The sequence below is a fragment of the Muntiacus reevesi genome, chromosome 11 (assembly GCF_963930625.1).
Source record: "Muntiacus reevesi chromosome 11, mMunRee1.1, whole genome shotgun sequence".
Taxonomy (NCBI): domain Eukaryota; kingdom Metazoa; phylum Chordata; class Mammalia; order Artiodactyla; family Cervidae; genus Muntiacus; species Muntiacus reevesi.
Window position 1 is genome coordinate 65,729,244 of NC_089259.1, and position 18,082 is coordinate 65,747,325.

At 37.3% G+C, this 18,082-nt stretch overlaps 1 protein-coding gene across 1 annotated transcript in view; it reads left to right on the plus strand.

Annotated features, from left to right (window-relative positions):
* The window catches only part of LOC136144144 (ATP-binding cassette sub-family C member 4-like), a 140,643-nt gene that overhangs the window by 109,442 nt on the left and 13,119 nt on the right, over positions 1 to 18,082 (plus strand). Inside the window, exons 26-27 of the mRNA XM_065901804.1 lie at positions 3,178 to 3,333; positions 14,480 to 14,569. Of these exons, the coding sequence (XP_065757876.1) occupies positions 3,178 to 3,333; positions 14,480 to 14,569 (246 nt within the window). The remainder of the gene's footprint in view (positions 1 to 3,177; positions 3,334 to 14,479; positions 14,570 to 18,082) is intronic.

Consider the following 18,082-nt stretch of genomic DNA (forward strand, 5'->3'; position numbering starts at 1 on the left):
AGATGGTTAGCATTCTTTTAGTGATAAAGTATTGGCAATTAAGGTGTATACATTTTTTTATATATAATGCTATTGTACATCATTGGACTACAATATAGTATAAACATAACTTTTATTTGCACAAACAAAAAATTTCATATAACTTGCTTTATTTTGATATTCACATTGTTGAGGTGGTCTGGAGCCAAATCCAAAATATCTTTGAGGCCTGCATGTACACAGAACACATGAGCCACATGTATACACACTACGACCTGCCTGTAGGCAGAGAATGGCCTATCTGTATTATGTGAATTAGGATTTAACATAAGGTGCAAAATGTCCTGAGAAGGCTGTATGCAGATCAAGAAGCAACAGTTAGAACCAGACATGGAACAACAGACTGGTTCAAAGTTAGGAAAGGAGTACTTCAAGGTTGTATATTGTTAAGCTGCTTATTCAACTTACATGCAGAGTACAGCATGTGAAATGCTGGACTGGATGAAGCTCAAGCTGGAATAAAGATGCCAGGAGAAATATCAGTAACCTCAGATATGCAGATGATACCACCCAAATGGGAGAAAGCAAAGAGGAACTAAAGAGCCTCTTGATGAAGGTGAAAGAGGAGAGTGAAAAAGCTGGCTTAAAACTCAACATGCAAAAAACTAAGATCATGGCATTTGGCCCCATCACTTCATGGCAAATAGATGGGGAAACAATGGAAACAGTGATAGACTTTATTTTCTTAGACTCTAAAATCACTCTGGATGGTGACTGCAGTCATGTAATTAGAAGACGCTTACTTTTTGGAATAAAAGCTATGACAAACCTAAACAGCATATTAAAAAGCAGACATTACTTTGCCAACAGAGATGCGTATGGTCAAAGCTATGGTTTTTCCAGTAGTCATGTACAGATGTAAGAGTTGGGTCATAAAGAAGGCTGGGCACTGAAGAATTGATGCTTTTGAACTGGGGTGCTTGGGAAGACTCTTGAGAGTCCCTTGGCCTGCAAGAAGATCAAACCAGTCAATCCTAAAGGAAATCAATCCTGAATATTCATTAGAAGAACTGATGCTAAAGTTCCAATACTTTGGCCACCTGATGTGAAGAGCCATTTCATTGGAAAAGACCCTGATGCTGAGAAAGATTGAGGTCAGGAGGAGAAGCGGACGACAGAGGATGAGATGGTTGGGTGGCATCACCGATTCAATGGACACAAGTTTGAGCAAACTCCAGGAGATAGTGAAGGACAGGGAAAGCTGGCATGCTGCAGTCCATGGGGTCACAAGGAGTCGGATACAACTGAGTGACTGGACAACAATAAAATGTCTTATAGTCGTTATATTATCTTTACAAGATAATAAAATTAGCTAAACCCACTTTCCTTATGTTTAATCTCTATAAAGGTAAATTCTTTTTTGAAATGCCATGATTGATTTGACAGACTGATTTGAAACTTTAGAGGTATTCAAATAAAAAATCATGAAAAGATCCAAGCATTCTGATTATATTGCTCAGAAAGATTTAGTTGTTATCTTTTTAAAGCCATGAGTTCTAAAACTTTACTGATTTACAAATGATCCAAGCATATCTTATACTCTCATCAATTCCAGATTTTAAATAGAGATGAAATCATCTCTTGGAAAGCTTCCTTCAGAGAATTTGCAGTTGGGCTTCCCTGGTGACTCAGATGGTAAAGAATCTGCCTGCAATGCAGGAGACACGGGTTCCATCCCTGGGTCAGGAGGATCCCCTGGAGTAGGAAATGGCAACCCACTCTAATATTCTTGCCTGGAGAATTTCATGGACAGAGGAGCCTGTTGGTATTCTTTCTGTCCATGGGATTGCAAAGAGTTGGACATGACTGATCGACTAATACTTTCTTTCACTTACAAATTCATTGGAAAAAAGGCCAGTTTCTGCATATATATTTGAATGAGGTTTTATTCCCCACCAGCATTTTACCTAGAAGAAGCAAATGGCAACCCACTCCAATATTCTTGACTGAAGAATCCCATGGGCAGAAGAACCTGGGTCCATGAGTCGCAATAGCTGGACACAGCTTAGCGACTAAACCACCAACCACCAGCGTTTTACCTACATTGTATTTATTCTTTAATCTTACTGTTAGTGTATTTAATTTCTCTCTGCTTTGGTTTTAATAAATAGGCTGACACCTGACATGTGTTTTTCCAAGGTTCAATAGTAAGTATTAATGTATTAATAAAGTGCCTTTTGAACTACTCCAATGAAAGGTCCCGTGTAAATAGCAAACGTCGTTTGTGTTGTTGTTGATCTCATTATGTACATTTCGTTTACTGGCCTCTGTCTTTCAAGACTGAGACCTGCATTTTATATTTGAAGATGTTTCCTTTCAAGATAGAATATAATTAATATATTTAATATCAGATTGTGATTTCATTTTTCTACTGAAAAATAATTCCTCTTAAATAAATAATATCCCTGAGAAAGTCAGTACTTGTTAGTGTATAGCACTTCTAACTTGATTTGTCGACATCTCTGTAAAAATACCCATGTAATTCTCAAGGTCAAATTACCCAGGGAGTGGGAATAAAACTAATTTAAAAGCTGACTTCTTATGAACCACTTAGGAGACTGCTGGTTTTTCACTGTAGGCAGGTTACATATTTTTAAGTCATCTTCCTTCTTTATTTACAAATGTTAGTTACACACACACACACACACACATATATATCCTATACACATATATGTCTCCCCCTATAACATACCACATAATGGATACTATGTGATAATTATAGAAACAAACAATTTTCAGTGTATTAAACATTTATTCATGGAAATCGGAATAAAATTGCCTGACATTTTTAGAAGGCATGAAAGTCACTATAGTTTACATTGTGTATTCTTGGGATGATGGTGGTCTCAATCAGGGACATTTGTGAATTTCTGTCATTTTTGGTTGCCACAATTTGGGGGGTTGCATCTGGTATTTAGTGGGTTCATAGCTACTGTTAATCATCCTACAATATACAGGACAGGCCCCTGACCCTCAACAATAAATTACCTGGTCCAAAATGTCTGCAGGGGCATGCTTGAGAAACTTATGGACTACTTTTTATATATAATAGAACTTTTAAAATTCATCTTCAACAATCAGTGTTCTCCTGGGTTTTGTGCATCCTGTTAATTCTTCATCCCCCTGGTCTCTTTACAGGTTGGCATTGTGGGAAGAACAGGAGCTGGAAAAAGTTCCCTCATTGCTGCCCTGTTTAGATTGTCAGAACCTGAAGGTAACATTTATATTGATGACATCTTGACAACCGGTATTGGACTTCACGATTTAAGGAAGAAAATGTCAGTTGCACTTCAGGTATGCACAGCAGAGCACTCTCATATGTTCTTTTTATAAGGTATCTAAGTTTTAAGTGATTTTAATGTGATTGTTGTTTTTTCAAATTAATTGAATGAATTGATCCTTTTTTCCCCAATAGAGCATATTTTTAGTAGCAGGTATTTTCAAAAGACACTTTCATCGCATAGCAGGTTTTGTTTTTTGTTCATTTGTTGGTTTTGTGTGCTTGTAATTTAATAACTTACTGAGACAAATTTCTTGATTCAGACTTCCTCAGTTTCCACGGTTTTATCTGCTGATAATCACATAATTCTGAGAACAGAAGAATAAATTGTTTGTTTAGTGCTGGAGAGGTTCTTATAGGAAAACATGAATTTTATTAATAAGTGTCTTACAGATGTAATTTTGCTGTAGGAAATGAGGACATCTTTTCAAAGGTGATTATCTCCTTGGAGAACTTTGTGTGAAATTCTGGGACTTTGAGAATTATAGGATATGTGGATGCTTTAGGGAGACTTTGACAATTTAGCCATGAATGAATAATATTCACCAGGGAGGCAAAACAGAATAGTGAGGAAGAGCAGGGGACTCAGAATTCTGTCTCTATGTACCTTGGTTTTCTCTGTCTTACAAGCCAGATAACAGTATCATTCTCTCAATCTGTTGTGAGAACAAAATAGTTCAATGAGTGTGAAGTGCTTCATGTAGACCCATATGTGCCTGCTGTGATGGTGGAGTGTTGAGGCCATCTCTTCCTGGGATCTGATTCTGTTCTCTTTTCTTCTTCTTTGTAACGTAGTTTAACTTTCAGGGAGAATTTTGGAGACTGGATTATATGCACAGTAGACACTCCTGTCGTTCCTTGTGGTTCATTCACTCAACATAATTCCATGATATTTACTGAGAAATTACTATCCTCCAGGTATATAGCCAAGGGCAACATAGGCCCTGTGTCCTCATCTATCATCCTGTCCTCTGCTTTGACAGACTTGCTGATTTACAAAAAACAGTAAGTTTTTACTTATATACTTAGTAATCATCTGCCCATCAAAGGAAGCTCAGAAAACTACCCTCTTGAGATGAGAAACAGAGGAGATGAGACAGAATAATCCAGGCAAATGTGCTTCCTGGAATATGGGTGTAATGTGTCCTGAAGTGTCAGTTTATTAAGAAGCATGTACAACATAGCACTCAAAGGAAAGGCAAATGTGGACTTGGGTACAGCTGTGGCTACCTACCCATGCCCTCTAAAATACCTGAAATTACTCTAAGTACTTTTGAAACCAAGATAGTCTTTTCAGACTCTAGTGAAATGCCACCTCACACCCCTTAAGATGTCTGTTATCAAAGAAAAGAGAGAGAAAAAAAGAAAATTACAAGTGTTGGCAAGGATGTAGAAAAATTAGAATCCTTGTTCATTGCTGATAGGAATGTAAAATAGTGCAACCACTGTGGAAATCAACTTGTTGACTGGTCTGAAAAGTTAAAGATAGAATCATCATATGACCTAGCAATTCTACTTTAGAGTATAAACCCAAAAGAATCGGAAGAAAGGTCTTGAAGAGATACTGGAACATGCATGTTATAACAGCATTATTCTCAACAGGAAAAAGGTGGAAGCTCCCAAGGGTCCATTGACAGATGAATCAACAAACACAATGTGGTGCATATACATACAATAGAATATTACTCAGCTTTAATAGAGAAGAAAATTCTGACACGTGCTACAGCACAGATGAACTTTGAGAAAATTGAGTTAAGTGAAATGAGCCAGTCACAAAGGAGAAATATTCTGTGATTCTACTAATAGGAGTTACCTAAAGTAGCAAATTCATGGATATAGGACATAGAATGGTGGGTGCCAGGAGTGGCCAGGAGAGGGGAGTTGTTGTTTAATGGGTATAGAGTTTCAGTTCTTCAAGATGAAAGGAGATCTGTGGCTGGTGGTGGTGATGGCTGTACAACAATGTGAATGTATTTAACACCACTGAACTGTGCACTTAAAGTGGTTAATCTAGTAAATTTTATGTGCATTTTACCACAATTAAAAAAATTTTTTTCCAAAGGTATCCCTTTCAGGAAAAATGGGAAGAACTTTTAGTACATTCGGTCCCCATATTTAAAGATTTCCTCTGGCTATTAGATTTATGACGTATGGTTACAATAGAAAATAAATGAGCTTAGATTCCCAAGTTTTATGTTTTGATGGTACCCATCTCTGAAATGGCCATGTGAGATTAGTTAGTAGAAATAATGGGTATTCTGTAAAGTCCTTTCATATCCTTGGATGCAAAGCTTTAAAAACATGCCCTGCATTATATTTAATGTTACTTAATAGGAAAAAGTTGTATGCATGTGTACATAAAATAACTGTAAATAAATAATGTCAGATGATTCTTGGCTCTGCCGATAATATTTGGAAGCACATCTGAGCAAAGACTAACCATACCTTGACATCAGCATATTTTTGTTCTGTTCTTTTGGATTCCATCCTTCCTTTGAGCATGTTCTAGGTACACGCTCCAGAGAGCATGCTTACAAAATAGTGCTAAGCTTTGTGTCCATGTACATTCTACTTTATATGCCTTTGTCTCCAAGATACAATGGTGGTTGATAAAGAGAGAGAACCTGGAGAGAACTTGCAGTGTGCAAAGATTCCCAGTAAACCATTCAGGAGGCAGACAGGGCTGGAATGTTTGAGTGTAGGCCAGTGTCAACATGACCCACGGTTTTATTCCTGCTCTGCCTCATATGACTGTGGGGTCTTGACAACGTCACTTGGCTGCCAGGCTTCAGTGTTCTCGTCCTTAAATCAGGTCTGGGAATCACTGCCATACAGATTTGTTGTGAAGATGTAACTGGGTGAGATAATGTTTGTGTCCATGTCTGGTCCTTGGGAAAGCTCAGTCATTAGGAACTGTTATTATTCGTAAGGATCAGGACACTGGCCTTTGGGTATTACTTCTGCTTAAGTAAAAAGACTAACACCTTCTGGAATGACTTAGCTCTTTAATTTCTGCTTACGTGTTCATGGTCCTTGGTAATTTTCTTTATACTTATTGTTACAATATAAACTAAGTTGTTTATATACATATAAATAGTAAAGCAAATAAACAAAAACAAAAAATACAATAGGAATTTTGTGGAAAAGTATAACAGAGAAATGTATCTAACATTTTCCACCAAGAGTAAAAACAGAGCCTAACATTTTGTGCTTTGATTTCTGGCTCCCCTCCCACCATGTTCTTTCCTGATCACTGCCTTGTACACACCGATATTTTCTTAATTTAACACCAAGACCTCTGGCCTTTTCTCAGACCTCCCCACACTCTTGACTATTTTTTTCCTTTCTTTAAGGACAGGGTCTATATCTCCCATTTCTGTTCCTCCAGTGTTTGTGACAGTCCCTGAGAAGTTACATGTGTATTGATAATTCCTAACGTTTATGGAATCATTAATACATTTTTAGCCCCTTATCCTATCATTTCCTGCTTAATTCTCACACTTCTGATGTTATCATTACTTGACGGTTTTAAAAATTGAGGCACTGGGAGCTTATCCCACTTACCAAGTAAGCTATAGAGCCAGGTTTCAAATATTGTATGTGTCTGTTTATTTTTTGTTAATTGAAGCCTGCTTGATTCACAGTGTTTCAATTGTATAGCAAAGTGTCTCAGTTTTATATATTTTTATATGTAAAATTTTATATAAATATATATTTTATGTATATCATATATATGTGTATATACATGCACATATATATTTTTCAGATTATTTATCATAGGTTATTGCAAGATATTACATATAGTTCCCTGTTCTATACAATATATCATTTTTATCTATTTTGCATATAGTAGTGTGTATCTATTACTACCAGATTTCTAATTTATCCCTCCCCATTGCTTATGTCTTTGGTAGCCACTAGTTTCTTTTCTTATTGAAAAATACAGATTTAAATTGAAGAAAGTAGGGAAAATCACGAGACTATTCGGGTGTGACCTAAATCAAACTCCTTATGATTATACAGTGGAAGACAAATAGATTTATGGCATTAGATCTGATAGAGTTACTGAAGAACTATGGATGGAGGTTTGTGACATTATACAGGAGGTAGTGACCACAACCATCCCCAGGAGAAAGAAATACAAAAAGGCAAAATAAAATGGTTGTCTGTGGAGGCCTTATAAAGCTGAGAAAAGAAGAGAAGCAAAAGGCAAAGGAGAAAAGGAAAGATATACACATCTGAATGCAGAGTTCCAAAAAATAGCAAGGAGAGATAAGAAAGCCTTCCTCAGTGATCAATGCAAAGAAATAAAGGAAAGCAATAGAATGGGAAAAACTAGAGGTCTCTTCAAGAAAATTAGAGATTCCAAGGGAACATTTCATGCAAAGATGGGCACAACAAAGGACAGAGATTGTATGGACCTAACAGAAGCAGAAGATATTAAGAAGAGGTGGCAAGAATACACAGAATAACTATACAAAAACAAATCTTAATGGCCCAGATAACCATGATGGTGTGATCACTCACCTAGAGCCAGGCATCCTGGAATGTGAAGTCAAGTGGGCCTTAGGAAGCATCACTACGAACAAATATAGTGGGTGATGGAATTCCAGCTGACCTATTTCAAATCCTAAAAGATTTTGCTATTAAAGGGCTGCACTCAATATGCCAGGAAATTTGGAAAACTTAGCAGTGGCCACAGGACTGGAAAATGTCAGTATTCATTCCAATCCCAAAGAAGGGCGATGCCAAAGAATGTTCAAACTACCACACAATTGCATTCATCTCACACGCTAGAAAAGTAATGCTCAAAATTCTCTAAGCTAGGCTTCAACAGTCCATGAATTGACAGCTTCCAGATACTCAAGCTGGATTTATAAAAGGCAGAGGAACCAGACATCAAATTGCCAACATTGGTTGGATCACAGAAAAAGCTAGAGAACTCCAGAAAAACACCTATTTCTGCTTTACTAACTACACCAAAACTTTTGACTCTGAGGATCACAACAAAATGTGGAAAATTCTTTAAGAGATAGGAATACAAAGCCACCTTAAATGCCTCCTGAGAAATCTGAATGCAGGTCAAGAAGCAACAGAATGGGACTTATAATAATAGACTGGTTTGAAATTGGGAAAGGAGTACATCAAAGCTGTGTATTGTCACCCTGCTTATTTAAGTTATATGCAGAGTACTTCAAGCAAAATGCTGAGCTGGATGAAGCAGAAGCTGGAATCAAGATTGCTGGGAGAAATATCAATAACCTCAGATACTCAAATGACACCACCCTTATGGCAGAAAGCAAACAGGAACTAAAGAGTCTCTTGATGAAAGTTAAAACAGAAAGTGAAAAAACTGACTTAAAACTCAACATTCAAAACACTAAGATCACGGCATCCGGTCCCATCACTTCATGGCAGGTAGATGTGGAAACAATGGAAACAGTGAGAGACTTTATTTTCTTGGGCTCCAAAATCACTGCAGATGGTGACTGCATCCATGTAATTAAAAGATGCTTGCTACTTGGAGGAAAAGCTATGACAAACCTAGACAGCATATTAAAAAGCAGAGACACTAGTTTGCCAACAAAGGTCAGTCTAGTCAAAGCTATGGTTTTTCCAGTAGTCATGTATGTATGTGAATGTTGGGCCATAAAGAAGGCTGAACACTGAAGAATTGATACTTTTGAACTGTGATGTTTGAGAAGACTCTTGAGAGTCCCTTGGACTGCAAGGAGCTCTAACCAGTCCATTCTAAAGAAATTAGTCCTGAATATTCCCTGGAAGGACTGATGATGAAGCTGAAGCTCCAGTACTTTGGCCACATGATGTGAAGAGCTGATTAATTAGAAAAGACCCTCATGCTGGGAAAGACTGAAGACAGGAGGAGAAGGGGATGACAGAGGATGAGATGGCTGGATGACATCACTGATTCAATGGACATGAGTTTGAGCAAGCTCCGGGAATTGGTGATGAAGGGAAGCCTGGCATGCTGCAGTCCGTGTGGTAGCACAGAGTCAGACATGGCTGAGGGACTGAACTGAGTGTATTTTCTATGTCTGTGAGTCTATCTCTGTGTTGTAAATAAGTTCATTTCTATCAGTTTTAAGATTCCACATATGAGTGATCTCATATGATATTTGTCTTTCTCTGTCTGACTTATTTCACTTAATCTGACAATCTCTGGGTCCCAATCCTTGCTGCTGCGAGGGGCATAATTTCATTCTTTTTTATGGCTGATAATATTCCATTGTGTGTGTGCATACCCCACATCTTCTTTATCCTTTCATCTGTCCATGGACATATCTTGACTATTTTAAGTCCTTCTGCTGTGAACACTGAGGTACATGTATCTTTTTGAATTAGGATGTTTGTCTTTTCTGGATATATGCTTAGCAGTGGAGTTGTTTGATCACATGGGAACTCTTTTTCTGTTTTTTAAGGAACCTCCACATTGTTTTGCATAACTGAACCAGTTTACATTGCCACCAACAGTGTAGGAAGGTACCCTTTTCTCCATATCCTCTCCAGCATTTATTATTTGTAAACTTTTTAATGATGGTCATTCTGACCTGTGTGAAGTCATACCTCACCATAGTTGTGATCTACATTTCTCTAATAATTAGTGATGTTGAGTACCTTTTCATATGCATATTGGCCATTTGTATTTCTCTCTGGAGAAATCTCTAGGTCTTCAGCCCATTTTTTTATTGTGTTGTTTGCTTCTTTGATATTGAGCTTTATAAGCTATTGTTTATATAGAAATCTCTTGCATTTACATAGACTAAAAACAAAGTATCAGAAAGAAAAATCAAGGAAGCTATCTCACTGGCTATTATGTCAAGGAAGAAAAAACAGCACTAAGAATACCTAGGAATAAACCTACCTAAGAAAGCAAAAGACCTATAGTCCAAAAACTATAAGATGCTGAGGAAAGAAACCAATGACTTCACAAACAGATGGAAAGATATACTGTGTTCTTGGGCTGGGAGAATCAATATTGTTGAAAAGGACTGTACTACCCAAGGCAATTTACAAATTCAGTGCAATCCCTATCTAATTTCCAGTGGCAGTGTTCACAGAACTAGAACATTTTTTTTTTTTAATTTGTATGGAAACAGAAAAGACCTCAAATAGCCAAAATGGTCTTGAGAAAGAACAAAACTGGAGGAATCACAGTGTCTGACTTCAGACTATACTACAGAGATGCAGTAATGGAAAAAGTATGTTCCTGTCATGGAAACCAGACACATAGATTAATGGAACAGGATAGAAAACCCAGAAATACACCCATGCACTTACAGTCAATTAATTAAAGGCAAAAGAGGAAAGAATATGTAATGGAATGAAGACAGTCTCTTCAATAAATAGTGTTGGGAAATTTAAGAATGAAATTAGAACTTTCTCTAATACCATATACAAAAATAATGTCAAAATGAATTAAAGACCTAAAGACCTGTAAGACATGATCCTATAGGAAAACATAGACAGAATAGTCTTTGACATAAATAACAGCAATATGTTCTTGGATCTGTCCCCTAAAGTCATGGAAACAAAAGCAAAAATAAACCAATGGGACCTAGTTAAACTTAAAAGAATTTGCAGCACAAAGGAAACCATAAATAAAACTGAGAAGACAGACTATGGAATGGGAAAAAAAATATTTGCAAATGTTGCAACCAACAAGATATTAATTTTCAAAATATACTAACAGGATTCAAATTTAAACAGATTCCCAACAACCTGGGTAGGAACCAGAGACGGGAGTGTTGACATAGACCTTGAGTCCTGGGGGAATCTTTCAAAAATTAATGTTGTGTTCTTAAGAAGGTTCTCCTCAATTTGTGTTCAGAATTTAAGGAATAAGCAAAAATGAAAGCTCTTCCTAAGTAATTTCCTTGAACAGAATAGGTAGCCGGAGTATGTTCATCCTTTGTGCTGAAGATCTGAAGTAGTTAAGTATGATTCCCAGAAAGAACACTGGTTGATACTATATTCAGGGAGTAGCTGCTTATCTGAAAGGATCTGGAAAATGATATGAAGATAGAGAAAAGAGAAATACTGGGGAGCAGCCTCCCCTTGCCTGGCCACGTCATCCGTTTTAACCTCATGGAAACAACTGAAGGATGAGAAATTGCCTGCCTGTAGGAATATTAGGGTTGATAATTACAAAGAGTAAAAGTTATATGAAAATCTGAAGTAGAATGATTATTATTACCCTGACAAGAACCCTTACCATTGCATAGATTGTTCTTTATTCTTTGATTCTAAATTAAAGAGTTTTAAGGGAGACCTTAAGTTTGGGTCTTGGGATTTTTCAGTTCAGTAATCATTTTGAAATGTATGACCAGTGATTTCACTGCTTTGGAGGCATATTGGCCACTTAATCGACTTTGTGCAAGTAAGGCTCATTTTATAATGTCTTTTTAATTTTGGATTTTGCTTAGGGATATACATTTTTTTGGTGGCACAGCCTGAGTCTTCTGCATTCATTTGTCTCTCATCAGACTTAAAACAGAGACAATATTGAAAGAAGATATAAGAGACTGTCTGAGTGTCATTCTTCTTCATGACTAGGGAAAAGAAATGTCTGTCTTCTTCATCTTTCTTCTCAGGCTTTCTTGAAGTTAGGAGGAAAGTCTAGCCCCAAGGCCAGGCAGGATTTTGAGGCTGGTGATTCCAAGCAGTTCCAGCCACTTGTGGAAGAGTCAGGTCTCTTCTTGTTCCCAAATGTGTGCCTCCTCTTGTTCTGCCCCCTTCACTGAAAGGAGCCAATTGGACTTTTCTCTGCTGCTTGTATTCTTGTGGTCTGGTTTACTAGAGCCTTCCAGAAGAAAAGGTAAATGGTTTACATGAGCTTATGTATAAGATTCTCTCTTGAAACTTGGAAGGACACATATATTTCTAGGGTAATTTACTTGTGGCTCCTCCAAAAGTAGAACAGGAAAAGTTGTTTAAATAATTTTATTATGACCCAGGTCATAATGGGTTTCAGGTCATCCTGACCTTGCAGTTAATAACAAGGTTCTGTGAGGCCGGTCATCCTGACGCACTGGTGAGAGAACGTGGGGATCGGGTTGATGTAGAATCCAAGGAGATCTCTCCATGGACAGAGGTGCTGCAGACCCCAGGAGTTGACTTCACTTTGCACGTGTGGGGATGTTCCTTTCACACAAATGGAGAGATTCCATATCCTAGAAGACTGTTTGACCAGTGGAGAAAAGAGCCTAGTTTATTCTTCTGTGCCAATGTGTAATTTTTTTTCTTTTTTTCCCCATTTATTTTTTTATTAGTTGGAGGCGAATTACTTTACAATATTGCAGTGGCTTTTGTCATACATTGACATGAATCAGCCATGGACTTAATGATTTTGCTTTGAGGCACAAACTTCAACTAATCAGTTCAGTTCAGTCGTTCAGTCATTTCCGACTCTTTGCGACCCCATGGACCACAGCATGCCAGGCCTCCCTGTCCATCAGCAACTCCTGGAGTTTACCCAAACTCATGTCCATCGAGTTGGTAATGCCATCCAACCATCTCATCCTCTGTCGTCACCTTCTCCTCCCACCTTCAATCTTTCCCAGCATCAGGGTCTTTTCAAATGAGTCAGCTCTTCGCATCAGGTAGCCAAAGTTTTGGAGTTTCAGCTTCAACATCAGTCCTTCCAATGAACACTCACAACTGATCTCCTTTAGTATGGAATGTGTGGACTTCCTTGTAGTCCAAGGAACTCTCGAGAGTCTTCTCCAACACCACAGTTCAAAAGCATCAATTCTTTGGCGCTCAACTTTCTTTATAGTCCAACTCTCACATCCATACATGACTACTGGAAAAACCATAGCCTTGACTAGATGGACCTTTGTTGACCAAGTAATGTCTCTGCTTTTTAATATGCTGTCTAGGTTGGTCATAACTTTCCTTCCAAGGAGTAAGTGTCTTTCATGGCTGCAGTCACCATCTGCAGTGATTTTGGAGCCCAAGAAAATAAAGTCTGTTACTGTTTCCACTGTTTCCCCATCTATTTCCCATGAAGTGATGGGACCAGATGCCATGATCTTAGTTTTCTGAATGTTGAGCTTTAAGCCAACGTTTTCACTCTCCTCTTTCACTTTCATCAAGAGGCTCTTTTGTTCTTCCCTTTCTGCCATAAGAGTGGTATCATCTGCATATCTGAGGTTATTGATATTTCTCCCAGCAATCCTGATTCCAGCTTGTGCTTCATCCAACCCAGCATTTCTCATGATGTGCTCTGCATAGAAGTTAAATAAGGAGGGTGACAATATACAGCCTTTACATACTCCTTTCCTGGTTTGGAACAAGTCTGTTGTTCCATGTCCAGTTCTAACTGTTGCTTCCTGACCTGCTTACAGATTTCTCAAGGGACAGGTCAGGTGATCTGATATTCCTATCTCTTTCAGAATTCTCCACAGTTTATTGTGATCCACACAGTGAAAGGCTTTGGCATAGTCAATAAAGCAGAAATAGATGTTTTTCTGAAATTCTCTTGCTTTTTTGATGATCCAGCGGATGTTGGCAATTTGATCTCTGGTTCCTCTGCCTTTTCTAAAACCAGCTTGAACATATGGAAGTTCACAGTTCATATATTGCTGAAGCCTGGCTTGGAGAATTTTGAGCATTACTTTACTAGTCTGTGAGATGAGTGCAATTGTGTGGTAGTTCGAGCATTCTTTGGGATTTCCTATCTTAGGGATTGGAATGAAGCTGATCTTTTCCAGTCCTGTGGCTACCTATTGATTCTTCCCAGTCACACTAGGATTGACAACTAATTTAAGTAGATCTTGATGTAAAGTTTCTCAAGTAGTTTTATCCTCAGTTTGTGTGTGTGTGCTTAAGCTGATATTCCCAGGAAGGCATAAAAAAAAAAAAAAAATCCTCCTTTCTCTTCTTGTTTTTTTCTTAAGATAAAAGGCTTCTTCAACACTTTCTTCTTCCATTAGTGTTCAGTAATTTGGACGATATTTTGTAGCATGCTTTGTACATGGAAATTTTTTATAGATAATATTTTCTAAACATACACTTGTGACTTCATTATTAATAATTATAGTGAATTTTGATATTTTATATTTTAATTCTGTTCTGTAAGTATTGGGATATAATGGAAAGAGGTTAAGGTAATAATATTCCCTATTTTGGGGTGTTTAGGAACCTGTTTTATTCACTGGAACAATAAGGAACAATCTGGATCCTTTAAATGGACATACAGATGAGGAACTGTGGAATGCCTTAGAAGAGGTAATTTATTAATATTAAATGTAATTAACTTGTTAGCATCAATATCCATGTGTCTACATTTAGAGCATTGCAGGTAAGTAAGAAGAGTTTAACAGTTTAACTGACTTTGTTTACCTCCTAGAAGAACATTGATGACATGTGTACACTTAAAGTGTTTGTGAATTGATGATGGTGAAAACCAACCATATAATGCCTTGTTTCCATTTTAGCTTTTTCCTTAAAACCCTGAACGACTAGACACATTATCTTGTCCTTAGCAGAGCACTAAATTAGACATTAAAGCTGTGGGATCAAATTCTACTAGTGATCTAGTGATATACTTACCCTAATTACCCTCCAGTGTTCATTTTATTCCTCTGGTCTTAGGTAACATCTACTAAGTGGAGACAATAGTAGTTTTTCATTATTAACTGAAAGATGCAAATGACATTAGACCAATAAAATGAGGAAGTTTCATAGTAAAGTGCTTATGAAAATACAGAGTTGGAATGTGAGAAGAAGACAGAAGACAGAGATTCATGCAGTCATGTCTGACTGTTTGCAACCCCACAGACTGTAATCTGCCAGGCTCCTCTGTCCATGGAATTCTCCAGGCAAGAATACTGGAGTGGGTTGCCATTCCTTTCTGCAGGGGATCTTCCCAACCCAGGGATTGAACCTGAGTCTTCCACATTGCTGGCAGATTCTTTACTGTCTGAGCCACCAGGGAAGCCTTGGAATGTGAGAATGATTATTTGTTGGTGATTATGTCATTTTAATGCTGCAGCATGAATGCAGGTAACAGAGCCCTGGAGAATTTGCTGAGCTTTTACATGGAGAGGTTCATTTCTGGAGAATTTTCTGTCATTTGTGTCATGTTTCCTATTGCCCCACTTCTTTGAATTTCCTTACCCTGGCATGAAACATTTTTGACAATAACTTGCTGTTGGTTTGAATATTTAATGAAAATTATTTTGTGTATTTGCAGTTGTTTTGCAAATCAATTCTACTGATGGCAGAAACTCTAGACTTCTAAAACCACAGACAGTCTTCGAATTTCTCGTAGGACCTAGCTCTGTCTTTCGCTTCTAAAAAGTAAGCATGTGCATTCTTATACACTAAAAACGAAAGATCAGAAAGAGAAATTAGGAAACAATCCCATTACCATTGCAACAAAAGAATAAAGTACCTAAGAACAAACCTGTCTAAGAAGGCAAAAGACCAGTACTCAGAAAACTGTAAGTTACTGATAAAGGAAACCAAAAACAACACAAACAGCTTGAAGGATATATCATGTTTTTGGATTTGAAGAATCAATATTGTGAAAATGACTATACTACCTAAAGAATCTAAAGTTTCAACACAATCTCTATCAAATTACCAATGATATTTTTCATAGAATTAGGGCTAAGAAGTTTACAATTTGAATGGAAACACAAAAGACCCAGAATAGCCAAAGCAGTCTTAAGAAAGAAAAAATGAAGCTGAAGAAATTAGGTTCCTTGATTTCAGACTACATTATTGAGTTGGCCAAAAAGTTTATTACATATATATATATATAAAATATCAGCGGGACAGGATAGAAAGTCCAGAGATAAACTCACGTACCTATGGTCACCTAATCTTTGACAAAGGAGGCGAGAATATAGAATGGAGAAGAGACATCGCTTCAATAAGTGGTGCTGGGAAAATTTGACGGCTACATGTAAAAGAATGAAATTAGAACAGTCCCTAATGCCATATACAAAAATAAACTCAAAATGGATTAAAGACCTAATGTAAGGCTAGACATGATAAAACTCTTAGAGGAAACATAGGAAAAATACTCTTTGACATAAATAACTACTAACATTTTGATTGCTGTCTTCATTTCAGAGAAGTGTGGCATAGTTCTTTAACTTTTTGTTTTTTGTTTTTTGTTATACAAATCTGAGTGATTGTTCGTGTTGTTTGAATTGATGTGTTTGTCATTTAGTGTTACCATTTCAGGATGCTCTGAAATCTGTAACTTGTAGATGAGCCTTGACCGTGAGCAGGCAGATTTGGAGGCCTGACCATTTCCAGCCAGTAATTCTGGTTTCTGAAGGATGTCAGCACTGAGTCTTTACACACCCTCCAGGCTTCCCAGCAATGTGGGGATTTTGTTTTCCTAAATTGGGCCAATTGCTTTATCTTCTCCTGCCAAAAAGAAGTCTATAGTGAAATTCTAGAAGAGAAGAGGAAGAGGAGAGAGCAGTTAACCATCAAATGCAATAAAAGATAGAATGATCCATGGATCTTGAATTCACAGGACAGATTTAATGGTGAAATTATGACATCTTAAAAAAAAAACTGGAAGTACTGATAAATTATTTTTCTATTTGTTTCCCAGCTGGTATCTTTTTTCAGAGATTCTCAGTTAGAAAAATTACTCTAGAATTTTACAACACCTTATTCCATGGACAGAGAGGCAACGTTAATCTAAGTTCCAAAATTGATTAAGTGGTAGAAGGGGTAGATAACACTAAGATCTTCCTTTATTTAAACTACATTTTGAGTTTTCTATAAAAAGAAATAGATGTGAGTTTATTTCAAAAGTGAAGTATGTGGTTTCCATGTATTGCCTGTGGAATTGACCCTGTTAACTTTGGTGATATCATTTAGAGAAATCATCTGATCATTGTATTTCTCTAGGAATCTCTTCTTTATGACTGTTTTAAAGAAAATCTACCAAATCTTTCATTGAAAAACATACAGATGTGATAAAGTAAAATTCCTAAAGAAACAGAATAATGGGGTGATTTGTCACCCTTAAGTGTGTGCGTGTGCATGCTCAGTCGTGTCCGACTTTTTGCAACCCCCTGTGGAACTGTAGCCTGCCAGACTTGTCTGTTCATGGAGTTTTCCAGGCAAGAAATACTGGAGTGGGTTGTCATTTCCTACTCCAGGGGATCTTCCCAAACCAGGAATTGAACCCACATCTCTTGCATCTCCTGCATTGGCAGGAGGATTCATTACCACTGCACCACCTGCAAAGCCTGTCACTCTAAGAGGTATCACTCAATCAGTAAGATCAATTTTTAAGTGAACCCCAAATTCTAGTTATTAGTTTGTAAATGATGCCAAACTGGACATGTTAACCAAAACTCAGAGAGCTGACCTGAGAGTGAGAAGGAGGGAACCACTATGTTTTCCTTTTTTAAATTCTTCTAATTTTGTTTTCTCCTCCTTTCTTGAAAGAGATTGACATTCAGAAGGGAGTCAGTCCTATGGATGCTGCCCATCTCATCTTGGTTATTTTTCAAAATATGCTGAAGTACATTTTTCATATACTGAAAGCTAGTCACCTTACTATAAATTGACAAAAGTTCATAAAAAATTAGTGATTGATTAGGGCAATAAACAGCAGAAGCAGAACCACAAATATAACATGAATGTACCTGAAGATGAAGCACTTTATCACTCAAAGGTTAAAAGAGCCCAGTAGATAAAACTCTAGAAATGAATCACCAATGTGTTGCTTCTGTTAAAAAAACAAACAAACAAAAAAACACC